The 15,265-nt window shown below is 39.1% G+C and overlaps 1 protein-coding gene and 1 long non-coding RNA gene across 2 annotated transcripts; both read left to right on the top strand.

The window, feature by feature from the left end:
- The first annotated feature begins 2,006 nt into the window (after positions 1-2,006).
- LOC148677420 (uncharacterized) lies at positions 2,007-12,043 on the top strand. Its single transcript, XR_015935696.1, has 3 exons — positions 2,007-2,127; positions 2,540-2,677; positions 8,364-12,043. It is a non-coding gene; the product is annotated as an uncharacterized LOC148677420 (long non-coding RNA).
- LOC148677421 (pancreas/duodenum homeobox protein 1-like) lies at positions 2,696-4,683 on the top strand. The gene is made up of 2 exons (XM_088627559.1): positions 2,696-3,305; positions 3,750-4,683. The coding sequence occupies exons 1-2, from the start codon at positions 2,984-2,986 to the stop codon at positions 4,037-4,039; spliced, it is 612 nt and encodes a 203-aa protein (XP_088483685.1). The 5' UTR covers positions 2,696-2,983; the 3' UTR covers positions 4,040-4,683.
- Positions 12,044-15,265: the final 3,222 nt, after the last annotated feature.

Genomic DNA, 15,265 nt, shown 5'->3' with positions numbered 1-15,265 from the left:
GCATTGCTGAGTATTTTAAGAAGATTGCAAGGGCTAGTAACTATGTGCAAAAACACAGAGGAGAGATGGGTACTGTGATCAGCACTGAGCAGCAAATTATTGACTTGACTTACAATGCAAAAGAAGAGGAAATTCGATGTTGCATAATGCTCCAGAAACACGTTTCTTAAACAGTATTAGTGTGAACATACTGAGAAATAAAAGCAGTGCAATACTCGTGTTTAACAGGCTATGTTTAATAGGCTATTATAAATTATTTTTCAATTTTCCTTTCACACAATGCGAGGAAGCAATATATTTTAGACAAAGTGTGGATTAAATAAGCAAAAAAATGTTAAGGTGTATAAACATTTATGACCATGTATCAAAAGGAAAAAGTTAGTCTTCTCATTTCTAGTAGAGAATTTGTCTGTTAATATGACATACACCTGGGACAGACAGCCATCAGCAGTGTCAACTCTGCAGCATAACACTTAAACCCCAAGCTACAGTATGGCTCCTCTGAGAAAGCATTGCTCTTGTTTAAGATGTACAGTTTCACCCACAGAAAGAATGCAATCACGTTCTTTGATACAAGCAGCTGTAATGGGTCATGTACAGTATTTGGAGATTGAGTTATTGTACACAGTCAATGCAACGAAATCTTCTTAAATTTTTACTTCAGCGTTTGGAGACAATTCCATCTGATATCTTTCATATGGAATGCTCTATAAGAAGATAAATGAGTTCTTCTTGGGCTTGCCTCACTCAAATCTTTGATCAAAAGTGAAAAATTTTTTTCCCTCTGAGAAGTATCCACTTTCAGGAGTCATTGCATCTGACTAGTACTTTTTGCTGAACCATGCATGTAAGTTTTACTTGACTGTATGTTAAAGGTGACTCTTGACTTACGTAAGCTCCATTAATTATTTGGTAAATACTATTAATGTTTTCATAGCAAATTTCATATACCTTCAATGCTACTGTATATATTCACAGACATATGTTTTCTGTCAACAAATCAATTCATATTTATAACTTGTTGCTTTGCTTTTAACATTCTACATCTATGTACTAAGAATAAATAAATAATAGGATGTATCTGCTGTTATCAAATTACAAACCCAGTATTCACATATTTCAATTGGACAGAATCAGGGAGCCTTTGACAGAGCTCTGCTTTTGCAATTTGCAGTTGTTGGATGGGTCAAATTCATAATTTAATTTCAGACCTTGGTCTTTCTTTGTAGATATAACTACACAAATCTGAGTGATGAACTTTAATTTCTAACTTTCATTAAATTATATATGCACCTACATACACTGATACATATTTTTTATTACTGTCATTAAACATTGATTCATCTTCAATGATTTGTCAGTAATATTTTAAAATAACAGCCCTAAATTCATAATAAATTCAACACTGCTATAATACATTAAATATCAAAAGAAATTCCATGGGAAGTGTAGAGTACAGTACTTCATTTTAAATAAAAAAATCATATTATTTCTTCTAAAATTAAGTGGACATCTATTACATGAATATATAATTGCAGCAGCTGATATTTCTTCTTAGCTTAATGAACCCCAAACAGCAAATGCTAGTTATTTCTAGAGTGTTGACTACATTTTGACAAAGGATTGGAATAGATTTCCCCAGCCTCTCCCATTACTATAGAGCTGCAAAAATCAGTACTCCAACCCTGCATGTTAGAAGATTTATGTTATGAAAACTGAGTATATTGATAAGTAAGACACCCTAAAGCCATTACTCCAAGACTTGGCACACATTTGTATAAGTCTAAATTATCATTTAGATGCTACTGTAGGAGTTTGTTTCCAAATAATCAAATTAAAATTTAATTTGTTAGCTGGGGTTTCTTGATCTAGAATGTCTGTTTTTCACTTAATAGTGAAATCCTGATAAAACAAGAACAGTGATTTGTTTTCTTTGCAAACTTGTTCTGTTAACTTTACTAAGTGTTTGACTTCCCAGCTGAGCTATCACTCCTCCTGATAGCACAGCCACACACTGCAAATACCATTTCTAACAAAGTCCAGAGTTTCTCTCCTTGTTCACTGCAGTTATTGATTTCACGTTCCAGGGAAACCAAGATAAGGAGCATTTCAGTGTCACTGGAAAAGGTGAGTAAAATCGACAGTCTTCGGCTTGGGTAAATGAGCATTATTCTTCCTACAATTGAAGCTTTTTTTTCTGTGGCGAGCACTGCATAGCTGTAGAGTATACTCACCGTATATATAACCCAGGCAGTTACTGTACGTATAACAGTTTTAAATGGCCCTGCAAATTTGTGTGATGTTGTTTTTCTAATCTCTTTACTGTACCTACAGGTAATCTGAAAATACAATCACATATAAAATATACAAATATAAATATAATGTAAACATTTTTTTCTTGTTTTATAATTTCTCGACATTCCTAATACTCCAACTGTTACTGGCCGTAATAAAAACACATTTAAGGTCATTCTTTTTGAATGCACCCAGAGTCTCTAGCCAATCAATATTTTCTAACCAAACAATGATGTCTTCAAAGCTTGTCTTTCGGACTTGGGGCTGATTGACTGTTGCATTTGTTGACACTTGTCGTCAATATGTGTTCCGTTCCGGAAGGAAGATAACAGCCGAGATTGCGAAAGGAGCTGATGAACCTCAACTCCAGGACTGTACTAAGGTAATAACGAAAAGTTTTTAAGGTCCCCGAGTCGCATTTTTTTTGTTTTGATTTTAAAGTATTGAAAGATTTATTGCGTTTAATAAAGTGTAATTCCAAAATAAAAAATAAATAAAATTATACATGCAGTCTGCGCAGAAAAAACGAATCTTGTGTTATCCAATTAGGCATTCGCTCTTAATCATGTGACTGCAAACAGGTGGACATTTACAGGTTACTAACAGTTAACTTGTTCACTCATGGACAGTAGTCTGAGAGTCTGAATGGACGTCCCATCACCAACTTTCTCTGGATTCGCACTCAGTCATGGACAGTCTAAATATGCGTTTTGATAATAGTTTGGAATCCCAGAGCCACCGGGAGTACAGTCACAGCCCGTCTACCTGTCTGTATTCTCGGGGCGCAGATCAGACGCCTTTCAGATCTCCTTTCGGTTGTTACGGAGATCCGATCAGAAGGGACTCCATTCCTTATGAACTGCCTTCCTGTCAGCATTCCGGTCCTGAGCAAGCCTTTAATTACGAGTACCTCCCAGATAAGCGTGGCTCTTTGACAGAGAGCGGCGGACTGGCGCGGTTCCCCTGGATGAGAAGCACCAGAACTCATGCCTACCCCTCGCCCTTCCCAGGTGTGTATTCTCCGACCGCTGGAGCGAGAGTCCCTCTCTGCTTTGTTCGACTTTCCATGAGCCTTTTCCGAATGCATAGTACCCTTAAAAAATAAGAATGATAACACATTGTATGTAAATAATATTTACAACTCAAACAAGGAGTTCATGAAAGATCCTCTGGGCACCCTTAATCCTGGTGTGGTGTAAGCGCTGAAGTTGATGGTGAGGTGAAGGTGACTGAATCACTGTGCACCGAGAACTGCAATTCATTTTATCGTTGTTCAGTCCTTGATATCTGTACTCGAGGGAGGTGGCAATAAAAGCAAAATTCAGAGAAATACTTATCGACACTTAAATGTAGGCCATTCAAAATAACTTTACTGCTACACACTATTTACGTCTATTTTTCTTTCCGAGTTTGAAGAAATCTGTACTAACGCCCGTGTGAATGTGATGCTCCAGGTGGCGCCCCCCAGGAGGACACGGATGACAGCAAGCGGACTCGGACCGCGTACAGCAGAGCCCAGCTTGTAGAGCTGGAGAAGGAATTCCACTACAGCAAGTACATATCCCGAGCGCGCAGAGTGGAGCTGGCGGCGGCGCTGGGGCTCACGGAGAGACACGTCAAGATCTGGTTCCAGAACAGGAGAATGAAGCGGAAAAGGGAAGAGGCCCAGCGGCACCGTGGCTCCAGTTCAGACCCACTGAAAAAACGGAATGACGACAACCCAGGACATGAAAACGTCTTCTGAAACTTTTTGAGGATACTATTTTGTAACCAAAGCATTTCCGATACGCGATCCAGTCCCTTCTAAAGAAATACATTCCCTGAAAATATTTAAACCCTGTCCGTTTGGTCTACATTTTAGTGACTTCAGCAATCGAAAAAAACAACAACTTTCAACTAATTGTGTCCATTCTGAGCCCCCAGAGAAGGATTTACGCATAAAAATACAAACAGCAAGAACATTGATAGGGTTGACAGGGCCAAGGTTCGCAACGAGGGTCATAATAATAATAATAATAATAATAATAATAATAATAATAATAATAATAATAATAATAATAATAATCAAAAAATGCTGAAGATAATGATAAAGATAAAGCCCAAAACATATACCATATCGAAGATGGATTTACGTGTTTTACCATCTAGTACTACCGAACTGTATTTGCTTCTCCGTCTTAAGCTTCTTCAACAAACTGGCAAGACTCTTATTCCAATTATTACAAACGCTGAAGACATACAAAACGTTTGTATGATCATAATTACAACCTCTTTGATTACCTCAGGTTTATTAATTACCTGAATGGTGTAGTTAATATGTTTGTGCTTCTGGAGAATTATTTTACGACAGTCACTATAATGTCAATGAATAAAATGAATGTTTCTGTATGTATTTTGAAATCTACGTATTTAAAATATTTTTAAACGCGCTATTTATTTTCCCTAATACCCACTTAATTAATTTTGCTTTTATATCTTCTCCACACAACTGTATCATGTGAAGCCCATATTACTTCTGGGTTGTACTGAAACGTTTTGAATAAGATACGTCTTTTAGGTAATCTGTGTTTCTGTACACATTACAATTAAGACAACAAACCTACAAAGGTCCGTATATACAGTATAGTAGGTCTAGATATCCATAAACGTCAGCCCAGGCTAGGAAATGTTTTCCTCACGCTGTTGTCTGACGTTTCTTTTTTAATTTCGAAGAATAATATCACAGTGAGCAACAAGTACGCCATTTCTTTTCCCTGTCATGTATATATCAATAAGGATGGTTTTCATATTGGGTGTTGAGTCTTTTAATTTAATGTAAAACATTAGAATAACTTAAAATATTAATTTATTATCTGCCTATAGCGCCAGGCTCAGGGTGAAACCCTTCAGGGCGTGTGATGCAGAAGCGTGTTCAATGGCCCTCACAGACTCCTACTCTTTTTCTAGTTAGACTACTGTTACTTTTTCACACTCTGTTAAAAAGTATATTTCACTGGCCTTCCTAGGAGTAGCTGGAGAGTACCTGATGGAAGTGGATTTGATGAAATCCCAATTGCATCCATTGATTGTTAGCTTTGGCTACTTTATTGCGTTTTGAACTGTTCTGTCCTATCATTAATATTTCAGATAGCATTTCTAATAATATCACTTTTATTTTAAATGATTCTTTAAAATTACACCGACTGACTAAAAACAACAACAAAAGAAAAACGTGTAGAGTCACAGCGTTAATGTAATATGTAATATGTAATTGTAATATGTCATATAATTTTCAAATCTGGATTTACACAGTTCAAATCTAAAAACAGTTTGAATCTTTTTTCAACCAGCTAAAAAATAATAACAACTTTTTTGTTTCTAAATGTAAACCTCTCCATGGATGGCTTAGTTTTCACGTTTGAATAATATTCAGATGGCAGCTCATGGCCGTTGAGAGGTGGCGTAAGCAAGACCCCATTTCCACGTTTGAAACGCTTCTTTCTTAACGAACATGGGGATTTCGTGTCTCATAATGGCACCTGCTGGAAGTAGTTATCTACTGGGCGTGCGTAAGCAAACAGTCTTGCAGAAACTTCAACAACGAATTATTGACAGCCTTGCGCTCAAGATATGATTTCATAGTTTTCGTGTTTCGTTTATAAACCATACCTTTCAATGAGCACACCAGCGAGTGCATTACAGAAGGACTGTGCTGATAGGCCCAGAGTGGCAGAAAAGCTTTGTGTCCACGCAAAGTACAAGGATGACTTTGGCCCTGCGAATTTGTGCAAACAGTAAGTCAGAGCTGCGCCGCGGGTGGGTGCGGAGTCTGTCTTTGTCGCTCAGCAACAGAATAACTAAACAGCAACAGTCTGTACGCGCACCTGTGCGAGAAGGCAGAGGCGAGATTGTGATAAACGGAAAGGTAAATTCAGAAGGATTGCCTTAGCGGAGTAATGGTGAGGCCACAAATTCTTTCAGACTACTCACATAGATCGATAGATGCTGTGGGTGAGGTATTTGATTGTATAGCCAAAGCAGTACACAATAACGCGGACATTTGTAATACAAAAAAACCCAACATAATCATGACATTCACTGTCAATTTTAATACAATATGGAGTTGCCCTAGTTTAATTTCCATATATGTTTTAACATATCTGAGAGCATAAATGTTCAATAAGGTCTACATTCATGTATCAGTCAAAAAATGAGCATCGAAATGAAACCCATTTATGTAAATTAACAGTTCTTGTGTAACCCATCATTTTACACAATGAAAATCTACATCCTTATAATATTTGCATGCCTTTTTAGTTCATTGGAAGCTAAAATGCATACGTTTTTTTTCCACAAAAAAATGTTTTGAGTCATTTGAATTTGAAGGTATTCTATGACTTTTCAGGCTGCCACCCGTGATCGCTACCACCTGACCCACACCGTTCATGAGGTTGAACCCCTGTGAATTAGCACATAACTGGTTATCATTTAAAGACGTCATAAAATCCATATTGTTTTAGAATTACAGTCTGTCGAAGGTGGTTGTATAGTGCTGCTACACGTTAACGTCGGCAGAGTGGGACATCGCTGGAATGTAATGTGATAACCCAGTACACGCACCTGTAGCTGGTGATCACAGCCCACCGGAGCATTCATGTGAAAATGTACAAAGCGCTAACTGACATTCGCAAATGACAAGTGGATTAGTAAATGTAAAAATGCGAAGTAAAACCATGTTTCAGTTTTTCAGAAATTTATTTCAAAAACGAGCTGACAGGAGTTTTTAAATGTAAAAACACGTTTTGAAAGACACGTTGGATTCCAGAGACAAGTTTAGTTGTTTACGTTTTCTCGCAATTAGTATTTGCAGGAAGCGAATGATGTGAGCGGTGGTAGCCTTTCATCAGTGCAACACGAAAACATTCAATCATTGTGCTTTTTTTATCTTAATGGACAGTTCCATAGGAAATACCCGCACTATTTTCCCCAAAAATTACAAAGACAATTTCAGGTTTGTTTTCCAATCAGACGTTCTATTAAGAGTAATGATAAATTATACGTTTAGACGATTTTTTTTACTTCTAAAAGATTTTTTTTTCCGCTAAGACTTAATACTTTCTAAGGAATCAATACAAAACAAATATGCAACCAAGACATCTTACAGACCTGTAGTCTGCTAGAGTGAGTTTTTTTTACTTATCAAGAAAATCGGATAACGGCGCAGATATCTTAAATACTTGCAGTTCGGTACAGACACGCGTTGTCAGAAGTTTTTCGAGTCTGTTGACTCCAGTGAATGTTCATGAAACGTTCTGTACTAAATGTTGCCATATTGTTCACTTGTGATTTTAGTAATATGTGCTATAAATTCCCAACTTAATATCGTCTTTAAAAAGCATACACACGATGTGAACGTTGTGAATTTGTAATGTGGCAAATATCTTATAACATCAAACAGCACATTTTCAGTGAATTTGTAAACATTGTACTAACACATTCGTGGATCAAAAGCAAACTCAGCTTTCCAACACGTCCTGTGTCAATGCGGTGTGCAGTCAGAGCAGGGTTTCCATCCAGGTGCTGTCGGGCTCGCTCTTTCTGTAGGCCTTTCTTCTAAATGGGCTCTGCTTCTGACCGAACTCCTTAGTTTTCAACTTCAAGCCGCTTTATTGGCATGATCTATCATTACAGCATTGCCAAAGCATATACAATCAATACAACATCTACAGACTTTTATAATACGAACACGTCATTGAACAATCACATACATCACATAAAACCAAACATTATTGAAAGACACCCTCACTGTTCCTCAGGCTGGGACAGGAGTTTACATACTGGGTTGCCAGCTCAACTGAGTTCCGTCCCCCAGTAGGATTGGGGGCTGTTCTGATTCTGGCAGGTGTGGGAATTCAGGGATTAGATTTGTTATTTGGGGGAGAATGTTTGTCTAATCCCAGAGTGTTTCTCCCAGCGCAGCAGAGAGTGTATCTCTGTCTCGATTTCTCCCTGCTGGCAGTGGGAGCAAAGTGTTGCCCGGTTTCCATGGCATGTATTTATATCATTCAATTTAACATCTCTTCCAACAGATGGCACCTCCTACAGCAGTGTCTCCGGCCACTACATCAGGGACACTTGTTCTGGTAGAGTGAACAGTGCCACCTACTGGGCCACCAACATCACCTGCAGTAACGAAGTGGTATTTCTGGAGTATTGGAACCAGTATAATTTGCTGAACTTTTCATTTTAGATTTGTCATTATGTAGAAGAGAAAATTGCTCCTAAACATACTCAAACCAATTGAATATTTTCAATGTAACACAGCACTTGTTTTATTTTTAATTTAGCTTGATTTATTTAGTCATTTCCATTAGTCATTCTAGTTAATCTGTTACACATTCTAATGAAATTAGCATTTTCATTACAGACAGAACGTCGATGCTTGAAAACTGGAGTCAAGCCGGTAGGCTAGAAAATAAATTCCTAGTTCTTTGATCAGGATGAAAACAGAGCACGACCACTTGAAAATGTACACAGCTGAAATGTCAAATGTTTGAATTCGTCTGCTGTGCTGATGAATTATACCTACAACAAAATATCGGAGTTGAATTCTGGAAAATTAATGTTGCCCAGTTGACACAGATTTGAGGCTCCTGCAAGAATACAATGTCACTATATTATTTGGCATCATTTTGGCACACCAAGATAAGTAACAGGTGGATAAAGGTTTTTACACATGGTTATAATGCCAAACACAGTGCTAAACTAAACCCACATTAGTTTAAAGCATTGTTCATGCATTGCTCATAAAGAGGGTTTCTAAGTAGTAGCTTTAAGTAATGCACGAATAAACCCATTCCTATCTACAGAAATCAGACATAACCTGAAATTATTTTATAATGATCCCAATCTGTGCCATTTAATACAAGTGCAAATGGCCCTTCTAGTCCTGTTCCAATTAAATTATATTTTCACAAAACACTTTCATTACGAGTATAAAGTTTTTATTTAAACAGGTTACCAATTTTTGTTCTTTTTAATTTTAAAGTGTGTGTGTTCTTTAATCCGAAAGTGTGTGTGTTCTGTAATCCTTGAATGTGCGCGTTCTTTAATCCCAGAGCCCGCATATCTTTAAAACGCAACGTGACTCACAGCTGTGTCCGGTGAGTAGTTTTGCACAAGTGTGTACCACTGAGGGACTCTAACACTCAGCTTCATGCTTTTTCACATTTAGAAGCTTCAACAGGAGTTGTCAGGAATGATACAAACAAAATCCTTTTCAAAATTAAAATCAAGACGTAGTGTTCTATATACTGTAAATCTTTTTTTGTTCATTTAAAATGTGTGCTGTGTTTTGAACGATTTGCATTTTACAGACGTTTTCTTTGCAAGTCCCTTAAATATTATACTTGTCCAGTCTTCTGAAAGAACTGTAGGAAAATCATTTTATATGGAATTGTTTTCTTTTCTATTTGTTGTATGTTATTTCATGCATTTTGCTTGGCTTTCTGTTCTTGCTTGCGTTAATTAATCATTGTAATATTTCACTTTAAAACAGATTCTTAAGCACCATCTCCAAAAGGGTGGTCAGGGTTTGCATTGCTCCAGTGTGACAGAGAAAAAGAGAATGGAAGTACAAATCCTCGTTTCCTCCGGAGTATTTTCTACTTAATTTATCTTTTGGATGTTTCCCAGCAGTGGATCTTAGGAAGTCTTTCAGACGCAGTTTGTATTGCAATGGCTAGCTCTGTCCTTAAAGAGCAAAGTGGCACAGAACCACTTTTTAAAATACGATTAACATACTTTTTCACCATTTACTTTCCTTATTTTAATTAACCAATTTTTGAGATAGTTCCCCACCTGCTCACTCTGCTGACTCAGTCATCTGCATCCGCTGTGTTTATTTATACAAATTTCCCAACAGGATTAATTTAGACACATGTCTAAGCAAAAGGTGTAAGAAGGTTTCGGGCGAGCACCTGATGGGATTGATACGCGTAATCAGGGTTCCGCACTACTGTGTGAGATCTTTGCAAACAAATGTTGTTGCTACTAATCGAAAAAACTGAAAAGTAACAGACAGCGCGACAGACGCTATTTTCACAGCGGTTTGGGTTGTATACCAAAGCAGCGGGCATTTCTCTTCAGCAGGACTTGATGGGATTAGCAGGATTTGACGATTAAATGATCCCGACTGCGCAGGGAACTTGTAACCAACTGAAAACGTTCAGTAGTGTGGCAGGATATGCTTACATTTGGGCGGCAGCATTAGACCTCTTTTCAGTTACGTTTCGATGCTGATAAAATGATCCCGGATGGGAAATGTAGTTCAGTGCTGTTGGTGTATGAGGTTATCGGTACATCACGCTTGAAACAGTAGCAACAGCAGTGCTGTGGAACCTGGAGCTGCGTGTTAATATTATTTTAGCCTGCCGCGCACATAGACCCCAGTACTTGTGCGCTCGAGCACCCCAATATTTGTGATCCTGTTATTGTCAAAGAAGGGGTCAATGCGGTTTTACTTTGTACGTGATTGTGAGACTACCACACAATTGCGCTTGCGCAGTGCTAAATATCTGTCTTATTCTGGTCTGCGCAGGGAGGGTATCTGTTAATATTAATTCAGTTGATTTATCGTTTAATGACGTATCTCTCCATCACAAGAAACGGACATTTGATCAGAAGAAGTGTCCGCGCAAGACTCAATAATTCAATAATTCAGATTCAATAATCTGAAGAAACAGTCCTGCAAAACAAAATAGAAAGACAAACCACACTTCAATTTTACCTCAGAGAGTAACAGAAAACGAGGTGGCGAGGAAGCTCCGGAGCCCATTTCGAGCAAGGCCGAACAGGAGGAAGAAGTTGGCATCAGAATTCATTAGAAGTGGCGCATCGTGAAGTAACAAGTTATTGTTGAGAAGCTCTTACTATTGATGAAGCCTTCATTAGGAGTAAGAAATGTCGTTAGAGTGCGGGGCAGGTGGCAGGTGGACGGAAAACAATTTGTTAACTTGTTGATTTGTTAACGCAAGTAAATTTTAAGACCAACACCACAATAAGTTTGAAAAGTTTACGTATGCACAAGTCGGCATATAGTGATTGATCCTGCTGTGAGTTTATGTTAACATTTCACTTAATACCAATTAAAAAGATGGCGTGTGAATTTGTACTCTCCGAAGAAGGTGTTTATGATACTGCAAACGCTAACACTGCTTCGACAAAGGAAGAGTTCAGCGCCGAACAGACTCTCAGAAGCGCCCTCGTGCGGATGAGCGCCGCTGAAGTCACCACGGCGGTACGTGCGGCCCTTGCTACGGTTGGCGGATGCGCGCTGTTCGCTCAAGGACTGCAAATAAACTGACATAGACAGATATTTTCTTCAGTAGACATCAATAGATGTCACTCAAATCACGTTTACACCGGCCATTTACAAGCGTTCAGTGTCACATACCGATCAGAGTGGTAGGCTAGCTAGCCGAGTAGTGGCCTTGTTCTCTATGTCCAGACCAAGTCTTAAATTAGTTATCCAAAGGGACCCGGCATTTGTTTGGTCGTGGTTTGGGCACGGTTTCTTTTAACATGATCTTATCTTACTTCAAATTTGGTGAGGTCTTTTTGAGGGGATAAAAGTGTGTGGAAGCTTTGGAATGAATAAATAGTAACCACATGCATGAAACAGTATATGCAGTGTTGTGTTGTAGTTCTATCTTTCATTTAGGCTTTATTTCTTTTAAAAATCCTTACTTTCCTTTGTAGCGGATTTGTATTAAACGATTTTATTGTATTAAAAAAATAAATGTTGGCCTAAAATTATAAAGCACCAGTAATTTATTGAACTTGAACTTAAACTTGAACTTTATTGCCATATGTAACCGGTACTGGTACAATGGACTTCTTACTTACAGAAAGTCTCTCGAAAAAAAAGTGCAAGTTGTTTACACCTTTTAAAGTTAAAATATAATCATTCTCTTCTTATATGGTTTAATTTTGCCCGGACATGAATAAATCAATTTCATTAATAAATCGTAAATTTGTCAATCACAATTTTGAATATGCAACAGTCATTGCTTCATAAAGGAGAGGAGATTTACCCCCAAAGCATAAAGCGCAAAGCGCTTCACATTAGTAGCGAAACCGACTCATCCATCTCTGAAGTGCCGATCTCACCAGGGTGGTGAGCAGGAGCTATTCGGCACCAGCGGCCCAGCTCCACAGCACATCAGATGGAAACGTGAGAAATGGTCTCAGCAGACGAACTTGGGCAGAGCGGTGGCTCTGTGGCTCAGGATCTGCGCCCTGTAGCTGGAAGGTTGCCAGTTTGTTTCCCACGACTGGCAGAGGAATCCTACTCCGTTGGGCCCCTGAGCAAGGCCCTTAACCCCAACTGCTCCAGGGGTGCTGTGTAAATGGCTGACCCTGTGCTCTGACCCCCAGCTTCTCTCCCCGTCTGTGTGTCTCATGGAGAGCAAGCTGGGGTATGCGAAAAGACAAAATCCTAATACAAGAAATTGTATATGGCTAATAAAGTGATCTTATCTTAATTAAAGAATGGTAGAGGGAGAGGAGGCAGATATCCGGGGCACGGGACTGTCCTAAGGAGTGGTGCCGCTGGATCTTTGATGATCGCGGATTGAGGACCTCAGTTTAATTTCTTGCCCGGAGCACGGCACCTCCTGCTGTGCAGAGTCCTGGTCACCACACTGATTGATTTGAAAAGTCTTGGGGACAGTCTTGAAAAGAGGGTTGTTTTTTTATCAGAAGACCAATGACAGTTATTCAGTTTGATCCTGAGGGTTTAGAAACGATGCTGCTGCATTTTTGTGTCGGTTGCTTTGAGCCACCACTGGGGTCTGTTTGCCTTTTGCTCTTTGGGCCAAACTCAGCCTTGACCCATCATCTATGGAGCTTCTGCCACAGGGAGAGAGCCATGGTACCATGCTGTCTGAAGGCTAAAGAGGTCCAAGTTTGTTTAGATTCATTAAGATAAACAAATCACCAGAGGGGTTCCAGCTACATTTTGTAAAAGTGACCAAACTGGTGTTAAAATATTTTAGCGCTCAGAGCTGAATTAACAGCAGACTGTTTGCTGTGTATTCCACCAAGGGAAAGCATGTGATTAATTATAGAAAAGATGCAGAAGGCCAAGTAAAGGTTTATTTCATGCTAAAAAGAAAAGAAAAGAAACATGTTTCGGCTGTGGAGCCTTCTTCAGGTGTCATTATAGAAAGGGTGTCCAGGGACTTTAAAATGAGAAGATATTACTCCAGTGTCAAGCATACCCCATGTGTAATATACTTTAAATCGTTTGTAACCTTATTAACATTCACAACGTGCAAATGACTGTAGTAGTTCAGGTGGGCAGCTGCTTCAGCATGTGTAGGCTGCAAAGGAACAAGTAATAGGTTTATTCCATGCTGAAAAAAAGAAGAGAGGTGCTCACACCTGAAGAAGGCTCCACGGCTGAAATGTGTTTTCTTTCTTCTTTTTTTCCGCAGGGAATAAACCTATTACTTGTTCCTGTGCAAATGACTGGTCAATTGAAATGCACACCAAGTACGTGATTACCCGAAGCTGAGCGCTAGACAGTAGATGTCTGGAGAGGTCTGTCAGATATTAAAATACAGCAGCCCTGCTGGCTGCACTAAGATCTACTGTACCCTCTCTTATCATGAGTAAACCTCACGGCCATCAGAAAGGTGACATGTAGGCAGACTGCCACAGACTGAGCTGGAGTCTGGAGTCTGAATCCTGTGCCTCTGTGGTACTTCTTCCGCCATCAGGCAAGATGCTCGGCCAGAGGAGAGAGGTGAGGCGGTGGGGAAATCGTGCAATTAACTAAAAATACAGCAGCCAGAACATTCATCTCATATTATACATTTTTAAGGTTCTCCAGTTAATGTTTCAGCACTTGTTCGAAAGCTTACTAAGGATGAGAACTCCAAGCACTCGTGTTAATAACCACACCCGCACGTTTTATAGTTCAGCCTCCACCTTCCAGCTAATTGCAGCAACATTTTCTCCCAGCGAGCAATCCTGTGCTCAGCACCCCAACGGATTTATCAGAAGGCGTAAACGCCTGTGAACCTCAGTCAGGAAGAAGTTAATGAAAGCTGCAAAGTATCAGATTCGCAATCTGACCAGGACTCATCAAGCCTGTTCCACTAACCCCGTGTCCTGCAGAAACGGCATCTCCAAAGAAGAAAATTAATCAGGAGCTCTACAGAGAAAGAATGAAGCAATGGGAAACGGGAAGGTGATAAAGGGAAGAAAGGAAGGATGCAGAAAGACTAATACGCACAAGAGAGTGAGGCTTGAAGCTGTACTTATAGTATTTCGGGAAGTGACGTCATGGAAAAGTACGAGTTGGAGCAGCAGAGGTGAGGGTGACTTTGGGTGCTGTCATTCCTACAGAACTTTCATTAACACTCATATCGTTATGGGACATCGCGAAGGCTAAACGTCCATATCAACGCGAATAAATAAATAATTATGCATCAACATTCACAGATTAAAGCAGAGGCGTTCTTCTCTGTGCTTTGAAATGTTTTTTGTATGTTAATATTTTTTACAAAATTGTCGGTGATAAGTTTTCGTTAAACCTTTCATGACTACAGTCCTGGCAAGGGGGATGTTTGTTCACTGTCCAGTTTGTGCACACTCAGAAGGGTATGCGAGGCTTTTCGATGAGGATTTCCAAATTACCCGAGGCTACTGTAAAAAAATACAAATAGATCTGGAACAATAAACAGGTTATTCCATGTAATCTTCAACTTTAAAGGACTCGCGGTATTTCTGGAGTTGGCTAGGGACGTGTAATTGTTATAGAAGTAAATCATACTTGCAGAGACGGCTACTAATCAGAACTTGAACGCCTACTTACAACTATGCAAGTTTTACAATTTACAACTTCTTATAAGTAATTCCCCATTGTTTTGGTTTTAAAATGTAATCTCCTTGTGCACGCAACTCCAGAAAGTTTTCTGTCCAA

The sequence above is a fragment of the Lepisosteus platostomus genome, chromosome 1 (assembly GCF_059453375.1).
Source record: "Lepisosteus platostomus isolate fLepPlt1 chromosome 1, fLepPlt1.hap1, whole genome shotgun sequence".
Taxonomy (NCBI): Eukaryota; Metazoa; Chordata; class Actinopteri; order Semionotiformes; family Lepisosteidae; genus Lepisosteus; species Lepisosteus platostomus.
Note: the sequence above shows the minus strand (reverse complement) of the source record. Positions and strands in the feature narration are given on the sequence as shown.

Coding starts and splice junctions, on each gene's coding strand:
- LOC148677421 (XM_088627559.1), top strand. CDS start 2,984: ATGGACAGTCTAAATATGCGTTTTGATAATAGTTTGGAATCCCAGAGC. Junction 3,306..3,749: donor CTACCCCTCGCCCTTCCCAG/GTGTGTATTCTC, acceptor GTGATGCTCCAG/GTGGCGCCCCCCAGGAGGAC.